The sequence below is a fragment of the Trichomycterus rosablanca genome, chromosome 5 (assembly GCF_030014385.1).
Source record: "Trichomycterus rosablanca isolate fTriRos1 chromosome 5, fTriRos1.hap1, whole genome shotgun sequence".
NCBI lineage: Eukaryota > Metazoa > Chordata > Actinopteri > Siluriformes > Trichomycteridae > Trichomycterus > Trichomycterus rosablanca.
Window position 1 is genome coordinate 12,024,165 of NC_085992.1, and position 27,896 is coordinate 12,052,060.

Consider the following 27,896-nt stretch of genomic DNA (forward strand, 5'->3'; position numbering starts at 1 on the left):
TTCCGTTACCACTGAATAATGTCTGATTCCAGTGGGTCTTTTGGTTTCTAGACTTGGTTTTGTGAATTTTGCTGTGTACATAGTTGTATAGAGCAGTCGTTGCTCAGCAGTTAAATGCAGGACTTATCAGAAGGTTGCTGGTTCAAGGCCTACATCTGCCAGGTTGCCACTGTTGAGCCCTTAACTCTTAATTGCTTGGATTGTATACATTCAGAGTGTTAAGTTGCTTCGTACAAAAGCATCTGTTAAATGCCATAAATGTATAATGTATGGTTTACTTGTTGTGGTTGGGTTGGTTTCTTCAGGAGTGTTGTTTGTGTGTAAAATTAAAGTATTTAAATTGTTTCGATTTAGCTCGGTCATGCACTAACATCAGTCATGTTGTGTTTACTGCTATCTCAACAGAGCCACCAACCTGGTCATGTGCCCACACAAACACAGTTATTAGTGTTTAAGTAAGGGATGGTCGGACAGGGTCTCTTACCACTGCTGCAATGATAAGCGCTCTTCTAGACTGGTCCGGGCACCTGCTTACGTGTGGGGGTCACATGGAGCTTAGCACTGTCCTCTGTACACAATCTGGGTCTGTGTGGGGAAACCAACACTGATAAGAAGTGGCTTCAGATTGGACACATGCTGGAAGGGGTATGTGGTGATCTGGCTTTTCTCGATCAGATGGGTGGGTTCTGGGTTGTGCAAGTGGCAGCAGATTTACAATTAGGACTTTGGACATTACTAGATGAAGGTGGAAAAACCAGGCTAAAAAAGGTGCAATGCAGAACCAATACCAGGTTCAGTTAAGTTTTCCTTGTACAACAAACCAAACAAGCCATGCAGCCCAAGACTGATGTGCAGCTCTCATGTGTTTCTGCCAAGCTGGGGATTTTTTCTGTAGTTGAAGAATCCAGTAAATGAGATCAGACCATCAGAAACCAGGAATTTGTAAGATTGGCACCATGCTGTTTTTATTGCTATTTTTTTGATACATTTTTTCTTAATTCATTACAAAATAAGTTCATTTTAGCATGCTAGCGTATCGGTAGTGCATAGATTTAACCAAGCGTACAGTGTTCCCAACCTGTGATACAAGTAACCATGTAAATTACAACCAAAAATAATGTATACACATATACATTACAACGCATGTATTGGATTTTAATATAGTTAACCTACTATAATTATTAGTTACTTTATGATCAACAACCAGTCAGATAATACAATGCTTTATCCTGCTAAATGGCACATAAAAACTGATATTGAACAATAATTATTTATTCAGTAGATTATTAATTAAATAATGATTAATTATTTGACATGCAGTCCCTCCAGAAATTTGAAGTTTACAAAATCAAATAATCCTGGTAATATTTGCAAGTGTCAATATTTGTCCCATCACAGCATGCTGTTTACCCTTAACATGTAAGTCAGATATACATGTTTACAATGATCACGGCTTAACCACTGATAATGCAGAGAGCTCTTGTGTTTTCTATTTTTTAATGCATTTTCTCCCCATTTTCCTTCCAATTCAGTGCACTCAATTTGTCTTCCGCTGCTGAGAGATACCAGATTGCATCCGAGCAGACACGTGCACAGTCCTCCTCTTCTCGCCCTGCATTCTGCACAGGCGTCTCTTCCGCCAATCAGGGTCCTTACACAGCGTATGAAGATCCCACCCACACATAGTCCGGCCGCCACCCTGCAGATAAGGTGTCCAATTAGTATCTGCTGCAGGCACTGCCAACTATGCCCGCTAGATGGCGCCCAGCCGACTGGTGGCAACACAGATTACTGAGGAGTTCAGAAACTCGGTGCTGGTGTGCTAGCGGAATATCCCGCTGCGCCACCACAGGGCCCAAGAGAAGGGACCCAAGAAAGGCTGATGTTGCTAGATATTTGAAGATTATTAGAAAGTGCAAATTGCATTTTAATGTGACCACCATTTGCACTCGCAAGCCACCTAAAGTAAACATTTAATTCACTGTGACAGTAGCTAATCATTCACACTGTACAAGTTAAAAAGCTTGGCACTGGCACTCGAACTGCAGACGGCGCTATCGACCTGGCCAGTGGCCAAACAGGCACAGATCATTGTGTCTGAGGAAGGGAGGTCGATGGGGCTTCATTGCCTCTACCATGCTGTCTAGAAAGAAAGTATGCAAATGTATGCAAATCACAAAAGCTCTAATCTGCACTGTAAGGAGCACCCTGCCCAACCACTCCCTGCAACACCTGGTTTTGCAAAAACAACCTAAATATGTACAAAAAGGGTTCCTGCTGATTGTCCCACCTCATTTGAATACCCAAAATAGATTTTAGAAATAATTTTTGGTTAACTGTTCTTCATGCTTGAGCTCATAATTCAGTTGCACAATGTTTTGGCACACTGCTAAAGCAACATTGGTTATTAACGTCCCACCACTTTCTCACCTGCGCTTGAGCACCTCTCTTTTCTCAATACGGTTAAACAGCTCCTGTTCTCTTTCTTTCTCCGTCATCTGCTCTAAACGTGCCCTGTCCTCCTCGTCTCCCATCAGATCATCTCCGTAACCATCTTTGAATTCTTCGTCCTCCGAGGACAAATCCGAATCCGAGCTGGAGGAGGAGCTGTTGCTCTCAGAGTCGGACACCTCGCCTGTGCGATAAAGTGGTTAAGCTTAGGCTAGAAGTGTAAAAAAAACCAGCTTCAAATATTGTTAACAAAAGTAAACATATGCGACAAGCATCAGGCATTTTCTCTTACCCTCTTCTGGAGCAGAGCTTTCAGCTGAGCTGTCTCCATCTGAGCTACCTGAAGAAGCAGCCTTGTTCACTTTCTTCTTTGTGAGGTTTTTCTTTTCTGCACCTTTACCAGCTTTCACCTTCTTCTTGGCTTTGGTGCCTCCGACAGTACACTATACACCAAAAAAATCCAAGCATTAACTGCCTCAGCCTAAAATAAATGAACTTTGTGCATATACAATTACTGACTGTGACTGTTGGTACACTTTGTCACCCCTATACCGCCACAGAACCCCTTCTGAGCATTGCAATGACACTAACACAGTAATGAAACAGTAGTGTGTTGTACTTGAATGAGTGTAGCATGTGCAGCAGTGTTATTGGGATAAATACTGTTTAACCTACCAGGCACTTTTAGGAACACATACTCTTTCAGCACCAGCTGGAGACTCTTTTCTTTTTTTCTTGCACAATGTTTGTAGTTTTGGTTAGCATTATTCTTCTCTCAGGATTAACACTGGGGTGTTTAAAAATCCCGACAACAAAACTGCACCTCACGCACTTCTACCAGTACAACATACACTACCATGTCACTACCATGTTAGTGTCAGGGCAGTGCTGAAAGTGGTCCATCCACAATCAAGACAATGTACCTCATCATCACTGTCAGAGGTCTCCGAGTCTGTAGATGCTGCAGGTTTACTGACAGGCTCCTCTGGTTCTTCTGAGTCCACTCGTTTTCTCCTAGCTAGAGTCAGCAGTTCCTAGAAAAAAAAAAAAAAACCATACAGTAAGTGCCTCTTCCTCCATCATTCAAGATGGCCTGGCTCACAATTAACAACTTAATTTATCCCCATTGTTTTTATTGTGGTTAGGGTCAGGGTTCTGTGAAGGTCACTAGAGTTGATCCACATCAAACCAATCAAACCATGCCATTATGGTGGTGATTTGTGCAAACAGGCACAGTCATAGTAAAACTGTTGCCACAAAGTTGGAAGCATATGATTTATTTTAAATGATTGCTTGTATACAACTATTAGTAACTGACTGAGCAATAAGTGAATAAACAAAAAGCAGGCACAGCACAAATGCAGTCTTCAGTCAAATTAGCTAAAAAATGGATGTTTCTCAACAATAAACAATGGCAACTACTGCTCTAGCAGGGAAGGGCATCATGTAAACTTTGCTGCCATAATAGGTAGGACTTTAAATACTTTGCTAAAGTATTAAGTATTAAGTATTAAGCCTGTCAGTGATCAGTGACTGTCAACATGGCATGGAAACCTCTAGAAGCAATAAAACTGTTATAGAAAGTTAGTTAATAAAAAGGTAAGTTAGAAAAAGGTAATCAAGGTCTGCCCTCAGTTTCAAGAATTACTACTTGGTTTCATATTGCCTTGCAACCAATGTCAGCAGAACTGCCAAAAATATATTATTGGCCATAGTGTAATTGTATGATAAATACTGATGCATAAGTATCTAATTACTTAATTTCAATCAGGTAGGCTTAAAATTGCAATCAAAATAATAATTCACTGACCATTGCGAATTTACAAACTTAGAGACTCCTGCATTTTTTGAAACCAGTGGTAGAGCTTTAACTCGTTGTATTTGCGTATCCGTGGAGATGGCAGGCCTTGGATGGTGAACATCTCAGCAGAAACCTACTTTTCGCACCAGAGAGACGACATGTACAGCTACTTTTTATACACACACGAGGTGGTCCATACTGGCAGGATGTCAAGGTAAAATGTTCAGTCTTACCAATTTCATGACATAATTACTGTGTTGCTTGAAAATACAATGGTAATCCTAAGCGTGCATACAGTATCACTCTGCAGTAATGGCATGCTTCAGTTCAATCTTAACTAAGTATGTACAGTGTATCACAAAAGTGAGTACACCCCTCACATTTCTGCAAATATTTCATTATATCTTTTCATGGGACAACACTATAGACATGAAACTTGGATATAACTTAGAGTAGTCAGTGTACAGCTTGTATAGCAGTGTAGATTTACTGTCTTCTGAAAATAACTCAACACACAGCCATTAATGTCTAAATAGCTGGCAACATAAGTGAGTACACCCCACAGTGAACATGTCCAAATTGTGCCCAAATATGTCGTTGTCCCTCCCTGGTGTCATGTGTCAAGGTCCCAGGAGTAAATGGGGAGCAGGGCTGTTAAATTTGGTGTTTTGGGTACTATTCTCTCATACTGGCCACTGAATATTCAACATGGCACCTCATGGCAAAGAACTCTCTGAGGATGTGAGAAATAGAATTGTTGCTCTCCACAAAGATGGCCTGGGCTATAAGAAGATTGCTAACACCCTGAAACTGAGCTACAGCATGGTGGCCAAGGTCATACAGCGGTTTTCCAGGACAGGTTCCACTCGGAACAGGCTTCGCCAGGGTCGACCAAAGAAGTTGAGTCCACGTGTTCGGCGTCATATCCAGAGGTTGGCTTTAAAAAATAGACACATGAGTGCTGCCAGCACTGCTGCAGAGGTTGAAGACGTGGGAGGTCAGCCTGTCAGTGCTCAGACCATACGCCGCACACTGCATCAACTCGGTCTGCATGGTCGTCATCCCAGAAGGAAGCTGACGCACAAGAAAGCCCGCAAACAGTTTGCTGAAGACAAGCAGTCCAAGAACATGGATTACTGGAATGCCCTGTGGTCTGACGAGACCAAGATAAACTTGTTTGGCTCAGATGGTGTCCAGCATGTGTGGCGGCGCCGTGGTGAGAAGTACCAAGACAACTGTATCTTGCCTACAGTCAAGCATGGTGGTGGTAGCATCATGGTCTTGGGCTGCATGAGTGTTGCTGGCACTGGGGAGCTGCAGTTCATTGAGGGAAACATGAATTCCAACATGTACTGTGACATTCTGAAACAGAGCATGATCCCCTCCCTTCGAAAACTGGGCCTCATGGCAGTTTTCCAACAGGATAACGACCCCAAACACAACCTCCAAGATGACAGCTGCCTTGCTGAGGAAGCTGAAGGTAAAGGTGATGGACTAAACCCAATTGAGCACCTGTAGCGCATCCTCAAGTGGAAGGTGGAGGAGTTCAAGGTGTCTAACATCCACCAGCTCCGTGATGTCATCATGGAGGAGTGGAAGAGGATTCCAGTAGCAACCTGTGCAGCTCTGGTGAATTCCATGCCCAGGAGGGTTAAGGCAGTGCTGGATAATAATGGTGGTCACACAAAATATTGACACTTTGGGCACAATTTGGACATGTTCACTGTGGGGTGTACTCACTTATGTTGCCAGCCATTTAGACATTAATGGCTGTGTGTTGAGTTATTTTCAGAAGACAGTAAATCTACACTGCTATACAAGCTGTACACTGACTACTCTAAGTTATATCCAAGTTTCATGTCTATAGTGTTGTCCCATGAAAAGATATTATGAAATATTTGCAGAAATGTGAGGGGTGTACTCACTTTTGTGATACACTGTATAAGTATGCTTAAGATTTAGTGGACAGTTGTGTCTTATTTGTTAGGACTGTGGGTTCGGTTTCTGAGCAAGAGACTCAACTGCTACAGGATTGCCATATCATGACTGCCCCATGTTCTGACCCCCAACGTCCAATAAGATGGGCTGTTTCTTGTGACAGACTTTGCAGCTTTAAATCAGATGTCCAATATCCTGTCCCAAATGCACATTACAATAGATTTGTATTGTAATTTACAGTAGCCCACTACAAATCAGATCCAGGGTTTGAATCACCAGCAGGCTTTTGCATACAGACATGATTGATGTTTGGGGGAGGCGGTGTATGGCTGAGGTCCCATAATAGACTGGCATCCTATCTGGGATGTGTTAGTTGCATCCGGTGATCCAAAGGAAAACTGAACCCATCGGGACCCTGACCAGGATAAGAAAATAGTAAAACATCAAAATGAAATAAAAATGTATAGGTGCGTCACAATACTGAATTAAAGAGACACTCTGATTATTCACTTTAGCAAACAGTCAGTATATACAGTAGTACATCAGGTGTTAAATGTTATCACCTTTTTCAAAAGATCGCAACCCAGCTAGCAAAAAATGTATGGCCCAGTTCTGGGCCATATCCGGCATGCCGGAACTTTTTGTGTCGGCCCACATCCGGCAGCCGGATCTGGCCCGGTGTCAAAATGAATGACGGTTAGATTGTGGCCCGTATACGGCTGCCCGGATCCCAGCCATGACTGCCAGCAATATACCAGCACTTAACCACCTGCTAGCCAGAACAGCCATTATCGGGCCAAATATGGCCCAGTTCTGGCCTGCAGTAGATTTTCAAAAGGCTTTCCCCAGCCATATGTAACATTTAATGGTCACTGGGACTACTACAACTGTTCTTGCCTCTTATTGCTATGAAAATACTCTGTAAAATATATATATATATATATACTTTATTATAATTATAAGTAATAATAATAATAGAGTACAATTAAAACAGTAACAGAAAAAAACAAATGTACACCAAAACACATTTTTCAATATTTTATTTCAAGTATTTTTATTTATTATAAAAATGTTTTGTCCTGCCATAATTGACTGCTGATCTCCTGCCTCCTGACACTGGTCTGTAATTCTGAAATGAAAACAAAAACTATTTTTCACAGATCAATGTGGATCTTATTCAATTTTTTCAGTTCCACTTAATGGTGGAAAAGAAATGTTGAATAAGAAAAAAAGTAACTGTAGTTTAAATATGTTTACCTGGTTAAAATGGTTTATTGATTCACTCAGGCAGCAGGAGTGGCATCACGAACAGCAGTTTCCAGAACAGTGCTAGAGCAGAAGAAACAGTGCCTTTAGTAGGCTGAAGAACATAAGCGCAAACTTGGAAATATGTGCTTTAGACATGATAATGTGCTTTTTGATTATAATATTTTACAGTGTTATGTACAGTGCTTGCATACATTATCCCTAATCGATCCTAAAACATGTCTTTCAAACTGTATGTTGATAAAAGCAGCTTTTGTAAACATCTTACCAAGATCAGTGTAGGACAAATAACACAAGGTGGCTGAGTGAGCTGGACTCAGGGGTGCACAAAAAGTCACTGCAGAAATATAAACACTTAATTAGTTAAATCATTAAATCAAAGAAATGTATAAAGACTTGTAAATATGTGCTTTAGGCATGATAATGTGCTTTGTCTTTGTAAACATGTTTCCTGGGTTATTTATGCCAGCCAATGACTAAAAGTTTTTATAATATTGTCAACTGCCAGGAAGAGGGAACTAATGTAACCAACCTTTTATATACATCACGACCCTTACTCAAAAAAGATGGACCACCAGCTCCATACAGCTGTAGGTATAGGTAACATATAGGTAATATAACTTGGCTATATTGTTTGATGGTTTATATCGTATTCATAATATAAGTTTCCTTTAGATGCATGTTTTAAATTAAGTTTGATAGCCTTTTGCTGCCATATTGATGTATAGCTGGCTAGATAGTTAATTTACCGTACCTGCCAAGCTAGCATTTTGGCTAACGTTAAAACATAGCTATAATATATTTATTAATCATCAAAAATACGAAATTATTTGATTATATATATTGTTCTGTTACTACAGTATATCAGTATTTTTAATATAATGTTTTAGTAAGTCTTTAGTCCTAAAGAGGAACAGTTAACGTTACCTTGAAATCCTCAGTGAATAAGTGTAAAAAATAACGGTTTTCTTATTTAAACTGAACTAAACGCGCGAGCCTCCTCGCGCATGCGTTCAGGGAACCTTTCGTATTGAAGTAGTGAACTGATTCTATCTGACACCACCCATGTATTAACATTAAGGTAATAGTTAAAAATCACTTGCCAGTTCTCATTGTTATAAACAGTTATCATGGCTTAGAGTATGTACATCTGGTTCAATTCACACAAGCTTATCTGTAAAATAATTTTACACATACATATACAACTATTATATTGGATAAAAAAATTTGCTTTGAGTCTCAGTCAGCCGACATGCAACCATATTCGTGGCAGATGTGGGGTGCCGCAATGTAGCCGAGTCTCAGTCAGCCGACAGTGCCGACATGCAGCCATAATCGGGCCAGATGTGGGGTGCCGCAATGTAGCCGAGTCTCAGTCAGCCGACAGTGCCGACATGCAGCCATAATCGGGCCAGATGTGGGGTGCCGAGCCGACAGACAGCCGACACTGCCGAACCGGAGCCGGAATCGGCCCAGATCTATCTTGCTAGCTGGGAAACCGAAAGGATTTTGAGACGCCTTTTAATGTTTAAATGGCAAAAATAATCTAAATAATAAGATTTAAATGTTTTAAATATGTTGTATTTTGCTCAAAGTTGTTCATCATGTGACTTCTATTTATTTACTGGTTTCTTGTTTTATAATGCTGTTTATTTTTCTCTTGCAGATTCCATTTTCAAAATTTTTCCTGTCAAGTCGGGGAAGAGTTCAAGATGATCAGCACCCCCTCTGGCTGGACAAGGTCTGATATTACAGATTTTAAAAAAGAGAGATACTAGTATCTTTACTTTGATACCTACTGTAGGTGCTTGGGTGATGCAGCAGTAAAGTATGCTGGCATGCTACTGCTGACATCTAGGGTTTGAATTTCAGATGTGATAATAATTAAATAAGGAGGGTTGCATTAGTACGGAGCTACGGAGCCCCTTAGGTACGGAGCCCCTTAGGGGTCACTAAGGAAAAAAATATATATGAAGAGCGTAATCCGTACCCTCAGTTTAGTAATCCGTACCCTCGGTTTAGTAATCCGTACCCTCAGTTTAGTAATCCGTACCCTCAGTTTAGTAATCCGTACCCTCGGTTTAGTAATCCGTACCCTCGGTTTAGTAATCCGTACCCTCAGTTTAGTAATCCGTACCCTCAGTTTAGTAATCCGTACCCTCGGTTTAGTAATCCGTACCCTCAGTTTAGTAATCCGTACCCTCAGTTTAGTAATCCGTACCCTCAGTTTAGTAATCCGTACCCTCGGTTTAGTAATCCGTACCCTCGGTTTAGTAATCCGTACCCTCGGATTTGTAAACTGTACTCGCGCTAACTGCGCTACAAGTTTTACTGCACGCCTAAAACCCGTTTTATGGTAATACAGTTGCGAAACATTGAAGAGGATAAAGCATCTTTTTGCAGCTTAATATACTATATGGGTCATTCTATAATTTGGGGTACATTTCACATCTCCAAAAAAGTACAAAAAAATTGTTCTCTCTCAATAGAACAATCAGTGGTTCAAATTAATATATTCCTTTAGTGTAACATATCCACTAGTTGCAAAGCTTAAACATAATTATTTTTTATTTTATTTAAAAGGGACAGTAGATGTAGACTACTAGGTAACTTAGTTGACAGGTAACATAGTTGACAATTTCCCTATTTTGACCCATAACTTCAGTGGTAGACCTTGCCTGGCTGACCACATGTCATTTCTTGAACAGAATAATGTCTAATTTGAACATACATTTGAATTAAAATTATTAAAAAAATTGTAACCATAACAATGTATGTAACATAGTTGACGGTCAATTAATATGCTCATTGACTGTTCTATTATAGATAAAATATTTAAAAAAATAAGAGAACATTCACCACAGTTTGTTCAATATGCCCTCCACAGAGAAAAATGATATCATGTAATGCTGGTCACATAGTTTTAGAACAAACCATTTTTGAGTTGCTGAGTGGAGTTCTGTTAGTAACATAGTTGACAGAACTTTTGCGGACAATAATAAATAAATATATTTAAATTATTTAAAAGAGATATTTAAAATATAAAATATAATTTTTCTTTAGTATTTAAACTATTGAAATAAATAAAAAAAAAGATGTTGATGCCCTTAATAATTTTATTCATTATTTTGAAACCAAGGCACCCTCAACTTAAAAAACAGACACAGCAAAAACTGTTCATTTAGGAACACCATGACAAATTTCAAGCTAAATGAAGCATAGGATGCACATAATGTTTTTATGCACAACATGTTTTCCATTAATAGGTAAAATATGACATTTTTAAAGAAAATTGTTAGAATAAATATAATTATTATCACTGGACATGGAATGTACCCCAAATTATAGAATGACTCATATATTAGATATAATAACACACACACACCCACCCATATATATATATATTTATATATATACAGTGTATCACAAAAGTGAGTACACCCCTCACATTTCTGCAAATATTTTATTATATCTTTTCATGGGACAACACTATAGACATGAAACTTGGATATAACTTAGAGTAGTCAGTGTACAACTTGTATAGCAGTGTAGATTTACTGTCTTCTGAAAATAACTCAACACACAGCCATTAATGTCTAAATAGCTGGCAACATAAGTGAGTACACCCCACAGTGAACATGTCCAAATTGTGCCCAAAGTGTCAATATTTTGTGTGACCACCATTATTATCCAGCACTGCCTTAACCCTCCTGGGCATGGAATTCACCAGAGCTGCACAGGTTGCTACTGGAATCCTCTTCCACTCCTCCATGATGACATCACGGAGCTGGTGGATGTTAGACACCTGGAACTCCTCCACCTTCCACTTGAGGATGCGCCACAGGTGCTCAATTGGGTTTAGTCCATCACCTTTACTTTCAGCTTCCTCAGCAAGGCAGTTGTCATCTTGGAGGTTGTGTTTGGGGTCGTTATCCTGTTGGAAAACTGCCATGAGGCCCAGTTTTCGAAGGGAGGGGATCATGCTCTGTTTCAGAATGTAACAGTACATGTTGGAATTCATGTTTCCCTCAGTGAACTGCAGCTCCCCAGTGCCAGCAACACTCATGCAGCCCAAGACCATGATGCTACCACCACCATGCTTGACTGTAGGCAAGATACAGTTGTCTTGGTACTTCTCACCAGGGCGCCGCCACACATGCTAGACACCATCTGAGCCAAACAAGTTTATCTTGGTCTCGTCAGACCACAGGGCATTCCCGTAATCCATGTTCTTGGACTGCTTGTCTTCAGCAAACTGTTTGCTGGCTTTCTTGTGCGTCAGCTTCCTTCTGGGATGACGACCATGCAGACCGAGTTGATGCAGTGTGCGGCGTATGGTCTGAGCACTGACAGGCTGACCTCCCACGTCTTCAACCTCTGCAGCAATGCTGGCAGCACTCATGTGTCTATTTTTTAAAGCCAACCTCTGGATATGACGTCAAACACGTGGACTCAACTTCTTTGGTCGACCCTGGCGAAGCCTGTTCCGAGTGGAACCTGTCCTGGAAAACCGCTGTATGACCTTGGCCACCATGCTGTAGCTCAGTTTCAGGGTGTTAGCAATCTTCTTATAGCCCAGGCCATCTTTGTGGAGAGCAACAATTCTATTTCTCACATCCTCAGAAAGTTCTTTGCCATGAGGTGCCATGTTGAATATCCAGTGGCCAGTATGAGAGAATTGTACCCAAAATACCAAATTTAACAGCCCTGCTCCCCATTTACACCTGGGACCTTGACACATGACACCAGGGAGGGACAACGACACATTTGGGCACAATTTGGACATGTTCACTGTGGGGTGTACTCACTTATGTTGCCAGCTATTTAGACATTAATGGCTGTGTGTTGAGTTATTTTCAGAAGACAGTAAATCTACACTGCTATACAAGTTGTACACTGACTACTCTAAGTTATATCCAAGTTTCATGTCTATAGTGTTGTCCCATGAAAAGATATAATGAAATATTTGCAGAAATGTGAGGGGTGTACTCACTTTTGTGATACACTGTATATGTGTGTGTGTGTGTGTGTTATATCTAATATATAGTAAAAAAGATGCTTTATCCTCTTCAATGCTTCGCAACTATATATATATATATATATATATATATATATATATAGGCAACAAAAGACATACCATGGTAAAATTATGCAAATGTAAAATTTTTAAATTCCATTAAAACAAGTGGAATTGTTACAGACCAATTTGAAAGGTCTAAAATAAGCAAATCAAATTATTATCAAATCACCCCATCAGACTCTTAAAGAATACTCCTACTTCTACTTACTGACTTTATGAGTCTCAGACATTTATACTGTACATTTCACTTTACGTTGGTTTGCAATCCTATTATTCAAAATTCCTAAGGTAAAACACTCTCAAATCACAAGCTAAGTACTCGTGTTATTTATGATTGTGGGGTGGCATTTGATAAGATTTTGATTTGACTTTTTAATAAGTTTGCTATCCCATCACCCCAGCTGTAAAAAGATGCTTTATTCTCTTCAATGCTTCGCAACTGTATTACCGTAAAACGGGGTGTGGGCGCACAGTAAAACTTGTAGCTCAGACAATCCGTGCGTACGGTTTACTAAACCGAGGGTACGGATTACTAAACCGAGGGTACGGTTTACTAAACCGAGGGTACGGTTTACTAAACCGAGGGTACGGATTACTAAACCGAGGGTACGGATTACTAAACCGAGGGTACGGATTACTAAAGCGAGGGTACGGATTACTAAACCGAGGGTACGGATTACTAAACCGAGGGTACGGATTACTAAAGCGAGGGTACGGTTTACTAAACCGAGGGTACGGTTTACTAAACCGAGGGTACGGATTACTAAACCGAGGGTACGGATTACTAAACCGAGGGTACGGTTTACTAAACCGAGGGTACGGATTACTAAACCGAGGGTACGGATTACTAAAGCGAGGGTACGGATTACTAAACCGAGGGTACGGATTACTAAACCGAGGGTACGGATTACTAAAGCGAGGGTACGGATTACTAAACCGAGGGTACGGATTACTAAACCGAGGGTACGGTTTACTAAACCGAGGGTACGGATTACTAAACCGAGGGTACGGATTACTAAACCGAGGGTACGGATTACTAAACCGAGGGTACGGATTACTAAAGCGAGGGTACGGATTACTAAACCGAGGGTACGGATTACTAAACCGAGGGTACGGATTACTAAAGCGAGGGTACGGATTACTAAACCGAGGGTACGGATTACTAAACCGAGGGTACGGTTTACTAAACCGAGGGTACGGATTACTAAACCGAGGGTACGGATTACTAAACCGAGGGTACGGATTACTAAACCGAGGGTACGGTTTACTAAACCGAGGGTACGGATTACTAAACCGAGGGTCCGGATTACGCTCTTCATATATATTTTTTTCCTTAGTGACCCCTAAGGGGCTCCGTACATTAGAAAGTGCATCTAATGTAAAAAAAAAAGCAAAAAAAAAAAAAAAAGCTGTACCAAATCAGGTCTGCGAACCAGAAGTTCATATGCTCATGATCTTAAATTTTACCAAAAATAGGCTGCTGATTTACTTCATTTATGGACAACTGAGAACAGTCGGTTCATTTGGCATATGACTTATTAAAAAAAAAAAAGTAGGTCAGTATTATAATATTAAATAAATAACCTCAGTAAAACATTAACTTAGCATTCATATTGTATTTTTGGTATTTCTGTTAGCAACAAGCTAAAGGTAGTTAAGCTTCTCATGACCCAGTGTGTACATGTAAATGTAGGAAAGTCTGGAACTATAACAGCAATTTTATTTCTACCTTGATAAAGAAACACAAGATGTTTCATCATGTTTTGCTATTTTTAATATTAGGGAACACTGTGTAGTATCAAAATAACAGACCAAGTAGGTCATAGTGTCTGCACATTTCGCACTGATAAGTTACCCATGTTGTAGTTAGTGCTAAGACAATGATTTTTGCTAGGCGGTTCAGTTGTCTTTAGCTTCACTCATAAAAGATTTCTGTGTTTTTGGGCAGGGGAATGGCATTTTTAAAGCTTTGAATTTCCTTAAAAAAAAAAAAAAAAAGCACAATATGACCCTCTGTGTTCTGATTTCCAGGTGAACACCATCAGCTTCACATTGGGAGATAAAGCAGACGGACCGTTCCAGTTGGAGATTGATTTTATTGCTTTGTGTAGCGATCACGCTCACACAGAAGAATTTGCTTATGAACTGTACAAAAGAAACCCAGAGGTGTAATGGTGTCGGTGCTGAAATCGGACCTGTTACGGACTGAAAATGGCATCATAAAAACAAGAACACAGATGTACAAAAACACTTTTGTTTAATAGCAAATAAATGCAACTTCATCGTTCTTACCCCCTGAACAACATTTTCATACAGACTGATGTATTTACAAAATAATGGTTAAAAAAACAATATTTTTTTTTTTTTTTTTTTTTAACAGGGCAAAAAAAAAAAAAAAAAAAAAAAAAAAAAAAAAAAAAAAAAAAAAAAAGCAGTAATAACACAGACAGCAGACAAACAAACTAAAAAGGTGCAAGAAGCTACAGTCATTAAAATACACAAAAAGAAAAAAAAAAAAAGAGTTCATCAAGCAATGACCAGTCCACGTCTGGCACCAAGCATCTTCTCTTTCTTCTGTTTTCTGCCCTCTGTGTGCTTGACACGCCGCTCCTCTCTTTAAAAAGGAAAATAATTTTAACATGCAGTGTAATGTCCCAGTATTTACATTTACCAGGAATACCAAACCTACAGTGAAGTTGGTGTTTTTCTACATACAGTACATGTTGGAAAAGGAAACATGAATGAAGCAAAAGTATTGGGACACATTAGTGGAGAATCAGCCAAGAAACTAAACCTGGACGCTTTTACAAAAAACAAGTCTAAACATTAGCAAGTCAGAAATCTAAAGAATAGTATTTAGGTCAAAATAAATAAATGTACGCATTCATTTAATTCCAAATGGTTTTCTTTTATCTATAAAGGTTTTTTTTGGAAATAAATGTAATAGTGTTTAGATTTAGGTAACCATATGAATAAAACTTCTTTTATGATGATCATATTGAGAAAAAAAAAAAAAACTCCTAAGATTATGTATTCAGGTTAGGACATAACAGCATCATCAGTGTCTCACCTTGTCTGCACTTGGTGCTGTTTATAGTTATTCTGATGAGATGGAACCATTTGCGTTTTCTCGGGTGCTGCATTTTCCTGCGTTGCTCCAAAAGGCTTCAGCTTACCTAGTGAATTAAGCAGTGAAGTAAAATAAGATCAGCTATAGCTTCAACATTAGTTGGATGATTACATCTGGGTGCCACTAAATGTCACTGTTTAATAGTGATATAAAAAGCAGGTCCATTCAGAACACTGCTATTCTAAACGTTTATGTCCGTTATAGATAACCTTTGTGGATGTGATTTGGGTAAACTTAAAAGGATATCGGGACAGAAAGCTTTTTTGGACAAAGATAAGCAGCAAGGTGGAAGAAAGAGCCACTGGACAAATAGCTAAAGATTGCTAACAATAACACAAAGTTAAATCCTGCTTCTAGCAATATGGTTATATCTAATATCTCAAATAAAAGTCATTTGGGTAGCACAAAGGTCTATTATGCTGGCCCACTACTGCTCAGATCTGGGTTTGAATACTAGTGGTGCTGTTGGCTGGTCAGGAGTCTACACAGACATGATTGGCTATGTCTGAGGTTGGGGAGGTGATTGAAGCCATGTGATGGATTAATGCCATGTTCAGTGTATTACTTCCTTGTGTCCAGCATTTCCTAGTGGAACCAGGCCCGCTGTGACCCTGACCAGGATAAAGCAGTTGAAAATGAAAAGAAAAAATAATACACCTAAATAACAGCTTCAGAAAATAGATTTGATTCTTACTTACCCTTATGTGGTTTGTAAGTGAGTGGACGAGAGAGACTCGCTTTTAAATCAAACATTTTCTTGTTGGTCCCTGGGGTATCAGAACCACTAAAGATGAATGGATTGATTCCTGTAGGTGATGTGCACAAACAAAAAGCACATATTGTTTAAGCTAATACAAATGCATTTAGGAGTTAGTTAGGCTACAGCATTAGACTGAATACGCTGACAAAGCTACCAAAAAAAGATAAGTGTCATATTCAAGTCTAAATAAAAAAGGCACAGTCCACACTGCTTAAAAATGCATTGAAAAGCTTCTGCCAATAAACTGATATTTTTTTTGAAATAATCAATGAATACAACCAACAATAAAGCACGTTATTGGCATGTTAAGAAAAAAATGCTCTTGTGGGCTTAAGTTTTGGAGTCCACCATTAGTGATGACAAATTCCTACCCAAATGCACATTCAAAATCCAAATTAAAGCTATTAAAAACATAATGTACCTGTACCAGGCGTTTTGTTAACGGGGTTGGTGCGCACATCACTTTTTCTGCCCGAAGTGGGAGTGAGAGGAAGCGCAGCGGACATTCGAGCTGGAGTCTTCAACAGAGAACGTTTGTGCTCGTTATCCTGAGTCCCCTGCGAAAACCTAAAAGAATCATCACACACATGAGCTCATTATTCACACCAATATTACCACAAAAACACTGTGGTGCCAAGACCAGAGGATCCTGTCCTGCTGTAGTACCTGACGTTGACTTTGTTGGTTGAGAGGATAGTATGCTTGAAGGGTGCGGACTTCAGTGCAGACTTGCTGGCAGGGGTGACTCTGCATTTGTCTGGTTTTCTCGCCGACACTCCTGGACTGAAGAGTGCTGGACGCTTGGCTGACGGCTTCTGCTAACACACAGAGTAGGTCAATGATACTTCACCCAAGAGGAGGGGTAATAGTATTGTATGTGTATGGCATGGTGTTTGGGTATCAATGTCCATATTTATATCAGATGTTTTATAATTATGTGGAGAAGTAAAGTCAAGAACTTACTTTAATGGTCTTGCATGTGGTGTTGAGGTCTGAGCATATATTTAAAACAAGTTTTTTTCCAAATTGACCTGCTTTAAAAATAGTCTGTATAAAGAATGTACTTACAGCTTGGGTCTTGGTCTCGGCCGGCTTCGATGGGTTTTCAGTCTGAGCCTGAAATGAGAGACAGAGTGAGTACCAGCTGTTTGAAGTGATGAACCTGTAAGATCAACGATCTAGTTATTAGCATGTACCTTAAGTTCTTTAACAGAGTTCCTGAGCACTTCCATCTGCTTGTTTTTTCTCTGCACGTAGGAATCAATGGACTCCATCTTGTTAAAATGTGCCTCATGAAGCTTCTTAAAGTCTAGAGAAGGTGGTAAAAAAACTATATTAAAAACATTCAACACCTGGAACATCTGCCTGTCATAAAGAAGTATACAAGCAGAGCATAAATGACCACTGGGTCACAGAAACCAAACATAATTATGTTAAACAGGTGTAAATAAAGTACTTACTTGGAGTTGTGGGTCTCAGTGCTGCCTTCTTCTTCATCAGACCTTCATGACGTGGGATCTTACCAACACTCTTCTTAGCTGAATCTGTACAAATATATATATATATATATATATATATATATATATATATATATATATATATAAGTTGTCCATTGTCAAAATCATATTGTTAAAGCAATAAGCCACGAGAGGCCGTACGTTACTGTGATTTTAGCACGGGATGACGTTTTTGGCACGACGCGAAGCGGAGTGCCTAAAACTTCTTTCCCCGTGCTAAAATCATAACAGTAACGTACGGTCTCGAGTGGCTTATTGCTTTTATAAAACGGCGGTCAACATAAAATATAATAAATACAACAATGTTTAATTCATAAATGTATTTATTGTGTATAAACTTACAATAAAGCATTCTTCCGCGACGCAAAATAGTTCGATTAACAGTGTTGCTAGGCAACATGAGGGCGAAAATAACATTAACTTTTCCTATTCAGTGGCGTATTAATATGGAATGATGTGAGGTGGTCCTAGGTGTGCGTTTATCGGGGATTTTACAACGGCTTCGAACACGGCTCAGCCAATCAGATTTTAGGACCGGAACTATCCGTTTTATAATAATGAATTTATTAATTAGGATTTTAACGACTAGTTTTACACCGTTTGGTTACATTCATGACAGGACAGGTAATTACTGGTTACACAGAATTCATTAGTTTAAGTCATTAATATCAAATACAGTCATGAACTGAAGGGACTGAAGCTGCTGAGCATTTCTATGCGTGCTCCCTTCAAAAGTGTAACATCTGAGCCCTGTGTTCCATATGTGCACTGGGGGTCTCAACCAACTACCCACCTTTGTTTCTTTTTTCAGTGACCGCTTCTTTAGTAGCTGATTCTTTAATCTCTGCCTGGTTCTGTTTAGGCTTCTCAGGTGGAACTGAAGTCTCTGTATCCTTGGTCAAGGACACTTTCCTTCTCTTCGAGCTCCTCCTGCCTTCTTCACCTTCCACGTCATCTGACTTTTCATCATCCTGAAAATCAACATTTACGATTACACAGTACTTAGATAGATACTTTATTGATCCTTTGCAGGAAACGTCTTTGTTACAACAGCTCACATCAGACAAACAACTTGTTATATGCATACAACATCCACTGACAGTACAAAAAACTAGCATCCAAAAATTACTCAGGGGATTCAAATAAAAACTGTCTGACTCACCTGTACTGCACTCTCCTGCAGTTTGGGATCAAGATCTGAGGCTTTATCTTCAGATAGCTTCCTCTTGCCGTTTTTGTTTTTTCCACGCCGCATGGTCACCAGTGCATTGCTTGGTAGTGTGGGCTGGGCTGGCGCTTCCTCAGTGCATTGCACATCATCTGAGGTGACATTGTTTCCCTAAGAATGTGGTACAGCTTAGTAACTGTTTGTTGTTTTTTGTATTATTGCAAATTACTAATGGTAAAGAAAAAAAAAAAGAGGTAATGTTTGTGCTCCTGGACTACAGCATGTCCAATTTACAAGGCTAAATGCCTGATCATTGTGCAGAAATATGAAGCAATGCTTTTTAATGTTTTATTTAAATTCCTTCCCACCCTATTTACTGGAAGGAGATCTGCAATAAGAGGCATGTGTCGTGCAGATAAGGGTTACTTACATTCTCAGAGCCTTCCTGTTCAAAATGCTGCTTTAGTGCTCTCAGCAACTTATCAGCCTAAAAATAAATAGAGCAAACACATGTAATTTACATTCTTCATTTAAATCATAAGATTTATCAGTGTTTTTTGCACAGAATAAATATTGCAGTGATGCAGAGAATCAGCAAGGATGCTACATAAATTCAACATTTACATTTTCAGCATTTAGCAGACGCTTTTATCCAAAGCTGCCCAACAGTGGCAACTTGGTGGTGGTGGCGGGGCTTGAACCGGCAACCTTCTGTTTACTAGTCCAGTACCTTAACCACTGAGCTATCACTGGTTTATTTTATTTAATAGCCCATTTAATAGCTCTTACAAAGCTACACACAAGAAAGCATCATGTGGGACCTTCTATTCTATTTTGTGGAAAACAATTAAACACGTGTTGTGATTAAAGCAAAACAAGTTTCTTGTTGTCCTCCACCGTTAACGTCTCACAAGTCTGAGTGTAAAAACATGACAGGTTCTCTGGCTAACACAATGGTAAAGTGTTATTGTATAGTGGACAATGGTAGATCAGTTGTTAAGGAAGTGTGGACTAGTAATCTGAATGTTGCTGGTTTAAGCCCCACCACTACCAGGTTGCCACTTGGGCCCCTGAGCAAGGCCCTTAACCCTCAATTGCTCAAAAAATGTGTTCATTCGTAATTGTAAGTCGCTTTGGGTAAAAGCGTCTACTAAATGCAGAAAATGTAAGTGTGCGAGTGAGTGTGTATATACATACATATACATATATACAGTATATACACATGGTGTCAAGGTCCCAGGTGTAAATGGGGAGCAGGGCTGTTAAATTTGGTGTTTTGGGTACAATTCTCTCATACTGGCCACTGGATATTCAACATGGCACCTCATGGCAAAGAACTCTCTGAGGATGTGAGAAATAGAATTGTTGCTCTCCACAAAGATGGCCTGGGCTATAAGAAGATTGCTAACACCCTGAAACTGAGCTACAGCATGGTGGCCAAGGTCATACAGCGGTTTTCCAGGACAGGTTCCACTCGGAACAGGCTTCGCCAGGGTCGACCAAAGAAGTTGAGTCCACGTGTTCGGCGTCATATCCAGAGGTTGGCTTTAAAAAATAGACACATGAGTGCTGCCAGCATTGCTGCAGAGGTTGAAGACGTGGGAGGTCAGCCTGTCAGTGCTCAGACCATACGCCGCACACTGCATCAACTCGGTCTGCATGGTCGTCATCCCAGAAGGAAGCTGACGCACAAGAAAGCCCGCAAACAGTTTGCTGAAGACAAGCAGTCCAAGAACATGGATTACTGGAATGCCCTGTGGTCTGACGAGACCAAGATAAACTTGTTTGGCTCAGATGGTGTCCAGCATGTGTGGCGGCACCCTGGTGAGAAGTACCAAGACAACTGTATCTTGCCTACAGTCAAGCATGGTGGTGGTAGCATCATGGTCTTGGGCGGCATGAGTGTTGCTGGCACTGGGGAGCTGCGGTTCATTGAGGGAAACATGAATTCCAACATGTACTGTGACATTCTGAAACAGAGCATGATCCCCTCCCTTCGAAAACTGGGCCTCATGGCAGTTTTCCAACAGGATAACGACCCCAAACACAACCTCCAAGATGACAACTGCCTTGCTGAGGAAGCTGAAGGTAAAGGTGATGGACTAAACCCAATTGAGCGCCTGTGGCGCATCTTCAAGTGGAAGGTGGAGGAGTTCAAGGTGTCTAACATCCACCAGCTCCGTGATGTCATCATGGAGGAGTGGAAGAGGATTCCAGTAGCAACCTGTGCAGCTCTGGTGAATTCCATGCCCAGGAGGGTTAAGGCAGTGCTGGATAATAATGGTGGTCACACAAAATATTGACACTTTGGGCACAATTTGGACATGTTCACTGTGGGGTGTACTGACTTATGTTGCCAGCCATTTAGACATTAATGACTGTGTGTTGAGTTATTTTCAGAAGACAGTAAATCTACACTGCTATACAAGCTGTACACTGACTACTCTAAGTTATATCCAAGTTTCATGTCTATAGTGTTGTCCCATGAAAAGATATAATGAAATATTTGCAGAAATGTGAGGGGTGTACTCACTGTATATACAGTGTATCACAAAAGTGAGTACACCCCTCACATTTCTGCAGATATTTAAGTATATCTTTTCATGGGACAACACTGACAAAATGACACTTTGACACAATGAAAAGTAGTCTGTGTGCAGCTTATATAACAGTGTAAATTTATTCTTCCCTCAAAATAACTCAATATACAGCCATTAATGTCTAAACCACCGGCAACAAAAGTGAGTACACCCCTAAGAGACTACACCCCTAAATGTCCAAATTGAGCACTGCTTGTCATTTTCCCTCCAAAATGTCATGTGACTCGTTAGTGTTACTAGGTCTCAGGTGTGCATAGGGAGCAGGTGTGTTCAATTTAGTAGTACAGCTCTCACACTCTCTCATACTGGTCACTGAAAGTTCCAACATGGCACCTCATGGCAAAGAACTCTCTGAGGACCTTAAAAGACGAATTGTTGCGCTACATGAAGATGGCCAAGGCTACAAGAAGATTGCCAACACCCTGAAACTGAGCTGCAGCACAGTGGCCAAGATCATCCAGCGTTTTAAAAGAGCAGGGTCCACTCAGAACAGACCTCGCGTTGGTCGTCCAAAGAAGCTGAGTGCACGTGCTCAGCGTCACATCCAACTGCTGTCTTTGAAAGATAGGCGCAGGAGTGCTGTCAGCATTGCTGCAGAGATTGAAAAGGTGGGGGGTCAGCCTGTCAGTGCTCAGACCATACGCCGCACACTACATCAAATTGGTCTGCATGGCTGTCACCCCAGAAGGAAGCCTCTTCTGAAGTCTCTACACAAGAAAGCCCGCAAACAGTTTGCTGAAGACATGTCAACAAAGGACATGGATTACTGGAACCATGTCCTATGGTCTGATGAGACCAAGATTAATTTGTTTGGTTCAGATGGTCTCAAGCATGTGTGGCGGCAATCAGGTGAGGAGTACAAAGATAAGTGTGTCATGCCTACAGTCAAGCATGGTGGTGGGAATGCCATGGTCTGGGGCTGCATGAGTGCAGCAGGTGTTGGGGAGTTACATTTCATTGAGGGACACATGAACTCCAATATGTACTGTGAAATACTGAAGCAGAGCATGATCCCCTCCCTCCGGAAACTGGGTCGCAGGGCAGTGTTCCAGCATGATAATGACCCCAAACACACCTCTAAGACGACCACTGCTTTATTGAAGAGGCTGAGGGTAAAGGTGATGGACTGGCCAAGCATGTCTCCAGACCTAAACCCAATAGAACATCTTTGGGGCATCCTCAAGCGGAAGGTGGAGGAGCGCAAAGTCTAGAATATCCGCCAGCTCCGTGATGTCGTCATGGAGGAGTGGAAAAGCATTCCAGTGGCAACCTGTGAAGCTCTGGTAGACTCCATGCCCAGGAGAGTTAAGGCAGTTCTGGGAAATAATGGTGGCCACACAAAATATTGACACTTCAGGAACTTTCACTAAGGGGTGTACTCACTTTTGTTGCCGGTGGTTTAGACATTAATGGCTGTATACTGAGTTATTTTGAGGGAAGAATAAATTTACACTGTTATATAAGCTGCACACAGACTACTTTTCATTGTGTCAAAGTGTCATTTTGTCAGTGTTGTCCCATGAAAAGATATACTTAAATATCTGCAGAAATGTGAGGGGTGTACTCACTTTTGTGATACACTGTATATATATATATATATATATATATATATATATATATATATACATATATATATATATATACATATATATATATATATACACATATATACACACACACACACACACACACACACACACACACACACACACACACACACACACACACACACACACACACACACATATATATATATATATATATATATATATATATATATATATATATATATATAAAAACACTGACTATCAGAACGCAATGTTAAACACTACATCCAAAAACTAGTTACGGAATAGTGTTCATGTATTTATTTACATGGTAAATAATTATTACAATATACATATGAAACTACAGTAGACAAAACTACTTAAAAGCAGCATTTATTCACACAGTTAGCCGGTTGCTAACAAAAAACCGTTACGCTAATTCACTGACTTACCTTAATGTTGGCTTTCAAACCAACGCTTTTGGCCAGTTTTTGCAAATCTGCATATTTAAGCGAGTCTAAATCCATAGTAGCTCAGAATTGCAGAAACAGACTGAGAAAACCTAAATTAAATCGCGTTTGGGTCACGTTGAAACGCACCGTTTTGTTTACACAGCCAAAATGCAGCTGGATGTCCGTCCCTGCCTGTTGAGAAATTCAAAAATCGTAGTGTGATTTGATTGGTTGAAAATGATGACGCAGACTGTTGTTATCCAATGAATAGCCATATTGTACCGGCATACCCGCGAGCAGAGAAAGATGAACATTATTGGCCAAATCCCAAACTGCTTAATACACACACTAGTGCACTTTGTAAAGCCTTCTAAAAGGAGTATGTGCATCCTACCTAGTGCACTACATTACAAAAGAACCTCGATTTAACATACCGTAAGTTGTCTACCCTATCTAGTGCACTACAAGTATAAAGTTGGGTATTGGGTTAGTTGAGAACTTAATAAACATTCCGTAAACCGAGTCAACTGCGATTTTGTAAAACCCGAAAGCATTTATTAGACGAAAATGTCTCACATTACGTCTGGTATTTCAGCAAATGATAGCATTCCGTGCGACAGCACTCAAAACAGCTTTATTTCATCGAGCCTGAGCCAAAGCAGCGTGATTCTGGAGCAGCTGCGTGTTGTGGAGGATGTACGAGATACCAGACCAGATTATTCAAAGAGTTCAGTGCTGATTTGTGCTAAATGCAACCTGGTGCTGGCTGATTCACTAGGAGTGTGTGGAGAGGTTAAATATCTCAAATCGATCATCTGTCTCAGTAAGTACACGGTGAGCTGCAAATTAATAAAACAAGTTTAAAGTTGCAATACAGAACGTAGTGGCTGTGGGGATTGGAGACATCTCTGGTGGACTTGTGGAGGAGCACTTTGTAACAATGCATAGTACACAGTTTGCACCCCGAATTTCCAACTGAGACTGAATGCTCCTGTAATGGAACTATTCAGCAGTGGTAGCCCAGCAACTAAGGTATCAGTAATGCAAAGGTTGCTGGTTCAAGCCCCACCACTACCAGGTTGCCACTTCCCTTGAGCAAGGTCCTTAACCCTCAGTTGCTTGAACTGTATTTATTTACAACTGTAAGTTGCTTTAGATAAAAGTAGAGATGTAATGAATCACCACAATACAGTTAATAACCGATTCAAAAATTCCACGATTCAAATCGATTTGACATGTAAAATGAATCGATATTTACTTTAAACAGCAGAGGGCACTGGCGCTATACACCTCGCCTGGTTGCCAAATTTGGGTTTTTTCAGCCAAATTGGGCTTAATTCAAAATTGTTTTACATAGTTTGTACCTACCTCTGAAATAAAAGGGCATTTATTATTTAGATAAATAAAAGATAATCACAGATACAGTATTTTCTTTTCTTTTTTGGAAACTTTGTCATCATTTGTCTTAAATTTCAGTTTAAAAAAAATAATATCGTGAACCCAGTATCGTGAATCGCATCGTATCATGGATAGAGCGTATCGTTACATCCCTAAATAAAAGCGTTTGTTTGTCATTTCCACTTCCCTGATTTTTTTCCACTGCACACCCCTGCTCTGACCGAAGCAGCTCCTTTGATACTCGTGCAGTCGTGAAACACTTCTTTTCACCTGCCAGAGGTGGGGACTTTCAGACAGCCGTATCACGTTTGGAGAAACATGCTGTGCTGCATCCCTGATTATTCCCCCTCTCGCACAAGTGCCTTCAACCAGCCATAACAGGTCACAGTTGCAGCAGCAATGTTAAATGTTGTTCATTGTTAAATGTCCATTAAACACCCAGCCAGACTGAGATACGAACTTGAGAGCTGGAGATCTTAGTGGTGTGCTAGCACATTAGACTGCAACACCACCCAATCACCTAGTGGTTTAAGATTCTGTCCTTTAGCTCACTTTAAACTGACCCTAGATGTAAATGAAAGAGTGAGTGGCTGATGCCCTGTATCCATAGGGTCCTGTCTAGTTTCCAGTGTTTTCATGTGGACTCTAGACCCACTGTGACCCTGATTATGAGAAATTACTGATAATAAATTAAAGTCTTAATTTCTTAATGTCCTAACTTGTTAATTAGCTGTTGGTATTAACTCTGTCCTGATCTGTTTTTGCAGAAATCACCAAGGATTTGACAGTCAGAGGAAGACTTCAGGTGTGTAAGGATGGTCCTCTGGCATTTAGGTAAGTCATATTTGAGGATATTGTGGTTATGTCAAAGCTCAGTAATGAAACCCTGGTGTTATTTTTTTAAAGGTCAGCCAGTGTTACTGGGACAAAAATCCTTTGCTTTTCTTTGATTTGAATAAATACTGATTTTTAACACAAATTTACACAACTTTCTCCATGTTCCAAACTGGTTGATTGACTGGTACATGTTTGTTGTTTAGATTTTCTTTTTTAGTAGTCTTGCTGACCAGACGTGCAAAGTCTAAAAATCAAGTACAGGGAGATTTAATTTAAAAAAACATGCAAAACATCATTAAACCAGCTATTGTGGTGCTGGGATGGCTCAACAGTAAAACACATTAGCTCACTACTGCTGACATCTCAGCTATGCCATTAGCTAGCCTGCTGCCTACACAGATGTGACTGGTAATATTACAGATCTGGAATGGGCCTGGCCTCACAACACTACCTTTTGAATTTGTTAACTATAGCTAGAAGGTTTATGTTGCTCATACATGACTTTACTATTAATGTCTCAGCACTTACAAGGTCCTGGAGTGCAGCGGCTGTCGTCGTTTTGTCGGTGTGGTCCTTCACGCCACTCCACAGCAATGGTCCTCTTTAAGAAACCTGTTCCTCTTACGGAAAGACACTCTCAACTGGTGAGTCTTTGCACAGGACCCCCTCCCCCAGAGTCAAAATACTTAAAGGACTATAAAATATGTTATTTACTATTATAAAAATATGTAAATGTCATTTGTTGTGCTTTTGTGTTTTGACAATTCAGCTACAAGCTAAAAAGCGGTACAGTAGTAAAAGCCACCAAAATGAGCTTTGAAAACAGACTTCTGGGACAAAGCCTCATTGAGGTAAGGAACACCAGGCAACACCAGATTCTCATTCCTCCTCCACCATACTTTACAGCTGATGTTATGTATTCAGTGTGAGCCATTTGTGCAGTGCTTTACACCACTCCTTGACGTTTGCTATTTCACATTAAGATTTTCAGCTTGTTTGCATCAGTAATAGCAAATGCAGATAACTGTGGGAAGCTCTAGGAGGACAAACATTTGACAAACTGACTTCTTTTAAAGGCAACCAAGCTACTTCCTATCCCTGAGTCTCAAGACTGCATGGTTGTTTGGTTGAATATGTATAACAATAAAAATAATAATAATGTAAATGTCAGTAACATAGTAAATCTTTTTTAACACAGCAACCATCCTTTTAAAAATGGAATAACACTGTCATACATAAACATTTTTTTCAATGATTGTTTATTGAATTGATTGAATATTTCTTATTCGGATCTTCTGTGCAGATTAAACAGCATCTGGAAAGTTATCTGAAGCAGATGAAGATTATGAAGAACGTTTTAGATGAGAGCAGAATTGGACAGAGCGGCATTCCATTCTCTTCCGTTACCACTGAATAATGTCTGATTCCAGTGGGTCTTTTGGTTTTTAGACTTGGTTTTGAAATTTTGCTGTTTATGTAGTTGTATAGAGCAGTGGTAGCTCAGCAGTTAAGATGCAGGGCTTATTAAAAGGTTGCTGGTTCAGGCTCCACATCTGCCAGGTTGCCACAGTTTAACCCTCAATTGCTTGGATTGTATACATGCAGGATTTTAAGTTGCTTTGGATAAAAGCATCTGCTAAATGCCATAAATGTATAATGTATGGTTTACTTGTTGTGGTTGGGTTGGAGGAGTGTTATTTAATGTGAAAAATTAAAGTATTTAAATTGTTTCGATTTAGCACGTCATGCATTAACATCAGTCATGTTGTGTTTACTACATTCTCAGCAGAGCCACCAACCTGGCCATGTGTCCACACAAACACAATTATTAGTGATTAAGTACGGGATGGTCGGACAGGGTCTCTTACCACTGCTGCTTCTCTAGACTGATCCAGGCATTTGCATACATGTGGGTGTCACATGGAGCTTAGCACTTATCCTCTGTACACAA

The 27,896-nt window shown here is 40.1% G+C and overlaps 3 protein-coding genes and 2 long non-coding RNA genes across 5 annotated transcripts; 2 read left to right on the top strand and 3 right to left on the bottom strand.

The window, feature by feature from the left end:
* Positions 1-2,426: 2,426 nt before the first annotated feature.
* Positions 2,427-3,691, bottom strand: LOC134314727 (RNA polymerase-associated protein RTF1 homolog). The gene is made up of 4 exons (XM_062995421.1): positions 3,680-3,691; positions 3,375-3,485; positions 2,744-2,894; positions 2,427-2,635 (listed from the first exon to the last, which is right to left on the bottom strand). The coding sequence occupies exons 1-4, from the start codon at positions 3,689-3,691 to the stop codon at positions 2,427-2,429; spliced, it is 483 nt and encodes a 160-aa protein (XP_062851491.1).
* A 657-nt stretch (positions 3,692-4,348) lies between these two features.
* Positions 4,349-14,839, top strand: LOC134314328 (uncharacterized). The gene is made up of 3 exons (XR_010012368.1): positions 4,349-4,466; positions 9,123-9,197; positions 14,568-14,839. It is a non-coding gene; the product is annotated as an uncharacterized LOC134314328 (long non-coding RNA).
* Positions 7,214-8,472, bottom strand: LOC134314327 (uncharacterized). Its single transcript, XR_010012367.1, has 4 exons — positions 8,384-8,472; positions 7,725-7,793; positions 7,448-7,519; positions 7,214-7,319 (listed from the first exon to the last, which is right to left on the bottom strand). It is a non-coding gene; the product is annotated as an uncharacterized LOC134314327 (long non-coding RNA).
* A 132-nt stretch (positions 14,840-14,971) lies between the features above and the next one.
* LOC134314329 (nucleolar and spindle-associated protein 1-like) lies at positions 14,972-23,785 on the bottom strand. Its single transcript, XM_062994905.1, has 12 exons — positions 23,711-23,785; positions 19,542-19,598; positions 19,106-19,282; positions 18,737-18,914; positions 17,887-17,970; positions 17,623-17,735; positions 17,495-17,542; positions 17,093-17,241; positions 16,848-16,993; positions 16,365-16,472; positions 15,607-15,712; positions 14,972-15,150 (listed from the first exon to the last, which is right to left on the bottom strand). Exons 1-12 carry the CDS (start codon positions 23,783-23,785, stop codon positions 15,063-15,065), a joined length of 1,329 nt encoding a protein of 442 aa, XP_062850975.1. The 3' UTR covers positions 14,972-15,062.
* Positions 23,786-24,180: 395 nt separating this feature from the next.
* Positions 24,181-27,674, top strand: LOC134314908 (protein Mis18-beta-like). The gene is made up of 5 exons (XM_062995720.1): positions 24,181-24,533; positions 25,876-25,942; positions 26,467-26,589; positions 26,715-26,796; positions 27,249-27,674. The coding sequence occupies exons 1-5, from the start codon at positions 24,278-24,280 to the stop codon at positions 27,360-27,362; spliced, it is 642 nt and encodes a 213-aa protein (XP_062851790.1). The 5' UTR covers positions 24,181-24,277; the 3' UTR covers positions 27,363-27,674.
* Positions 27,675-27,896: the final 222 nt, after the last annotated feature.

Bases quoted from the DNA above. Each gene is read 5' to 3' on its own strand.
- LOC134314727 (XM_062995421.1), bottom strand. The intron at 2,895-3,374 runs GTACATTGTCTT...TTTGGTGTATAG, and splicing joins CCTCTGACAGTGATGATGAG to TGTACTGTCGGAGGCACCAA. The intron at 2,636-2,743 runs GTAAGAGAAAAT...TTTATCGCACAG, and splicing joins AAGCTCTGCTCCAGAAGAGG to GCGAGGTGTCCGACTCTGAG.
- LOC134314329 (XM_062994905.1), bottom strand. From the start codon at position 23,785: ATGGATTTAGACTCGCTTAAATATGCAGATTTGCAAAAACTGGCCAAA. The intron at 18,915-19,105 runs GTGAGTCAGACA...GTTGATTTTCAG, and splicing joins TGCAGGAGAGTGCAGTACAG to GATGATGAAAAGTCAGATGA. The intron at 17,736-17,886 runs GTAAGTACTTTA...CACCTTCTCTAG, and splicing joins ACTGAGACCCACAACTCCAA to ACTTTAAGAAGCTTCATGAG.
- LOC134314908 (XM_062995720.1), top strand. From the start codon at position 24,278: ATGTCTCACATTACGTCTGGTATTTCAGCAAATGATAGCATTCCGTGC. The intron at 26,590-26,714 runs GTGAGTCTTTGC...TTGACAATTCAG, and splicing joins CGGAAAGACACTCTCAACTG to CTACAAGCTAAAAAGCGGTA. The intron at 26,797-27,248 runs GTAAGGAACACC...TCTTCTGTGCAG, and splicing joins TGGGACAAAGCCTCATTGAG to ATTAAACAGCATCTGGAAAG.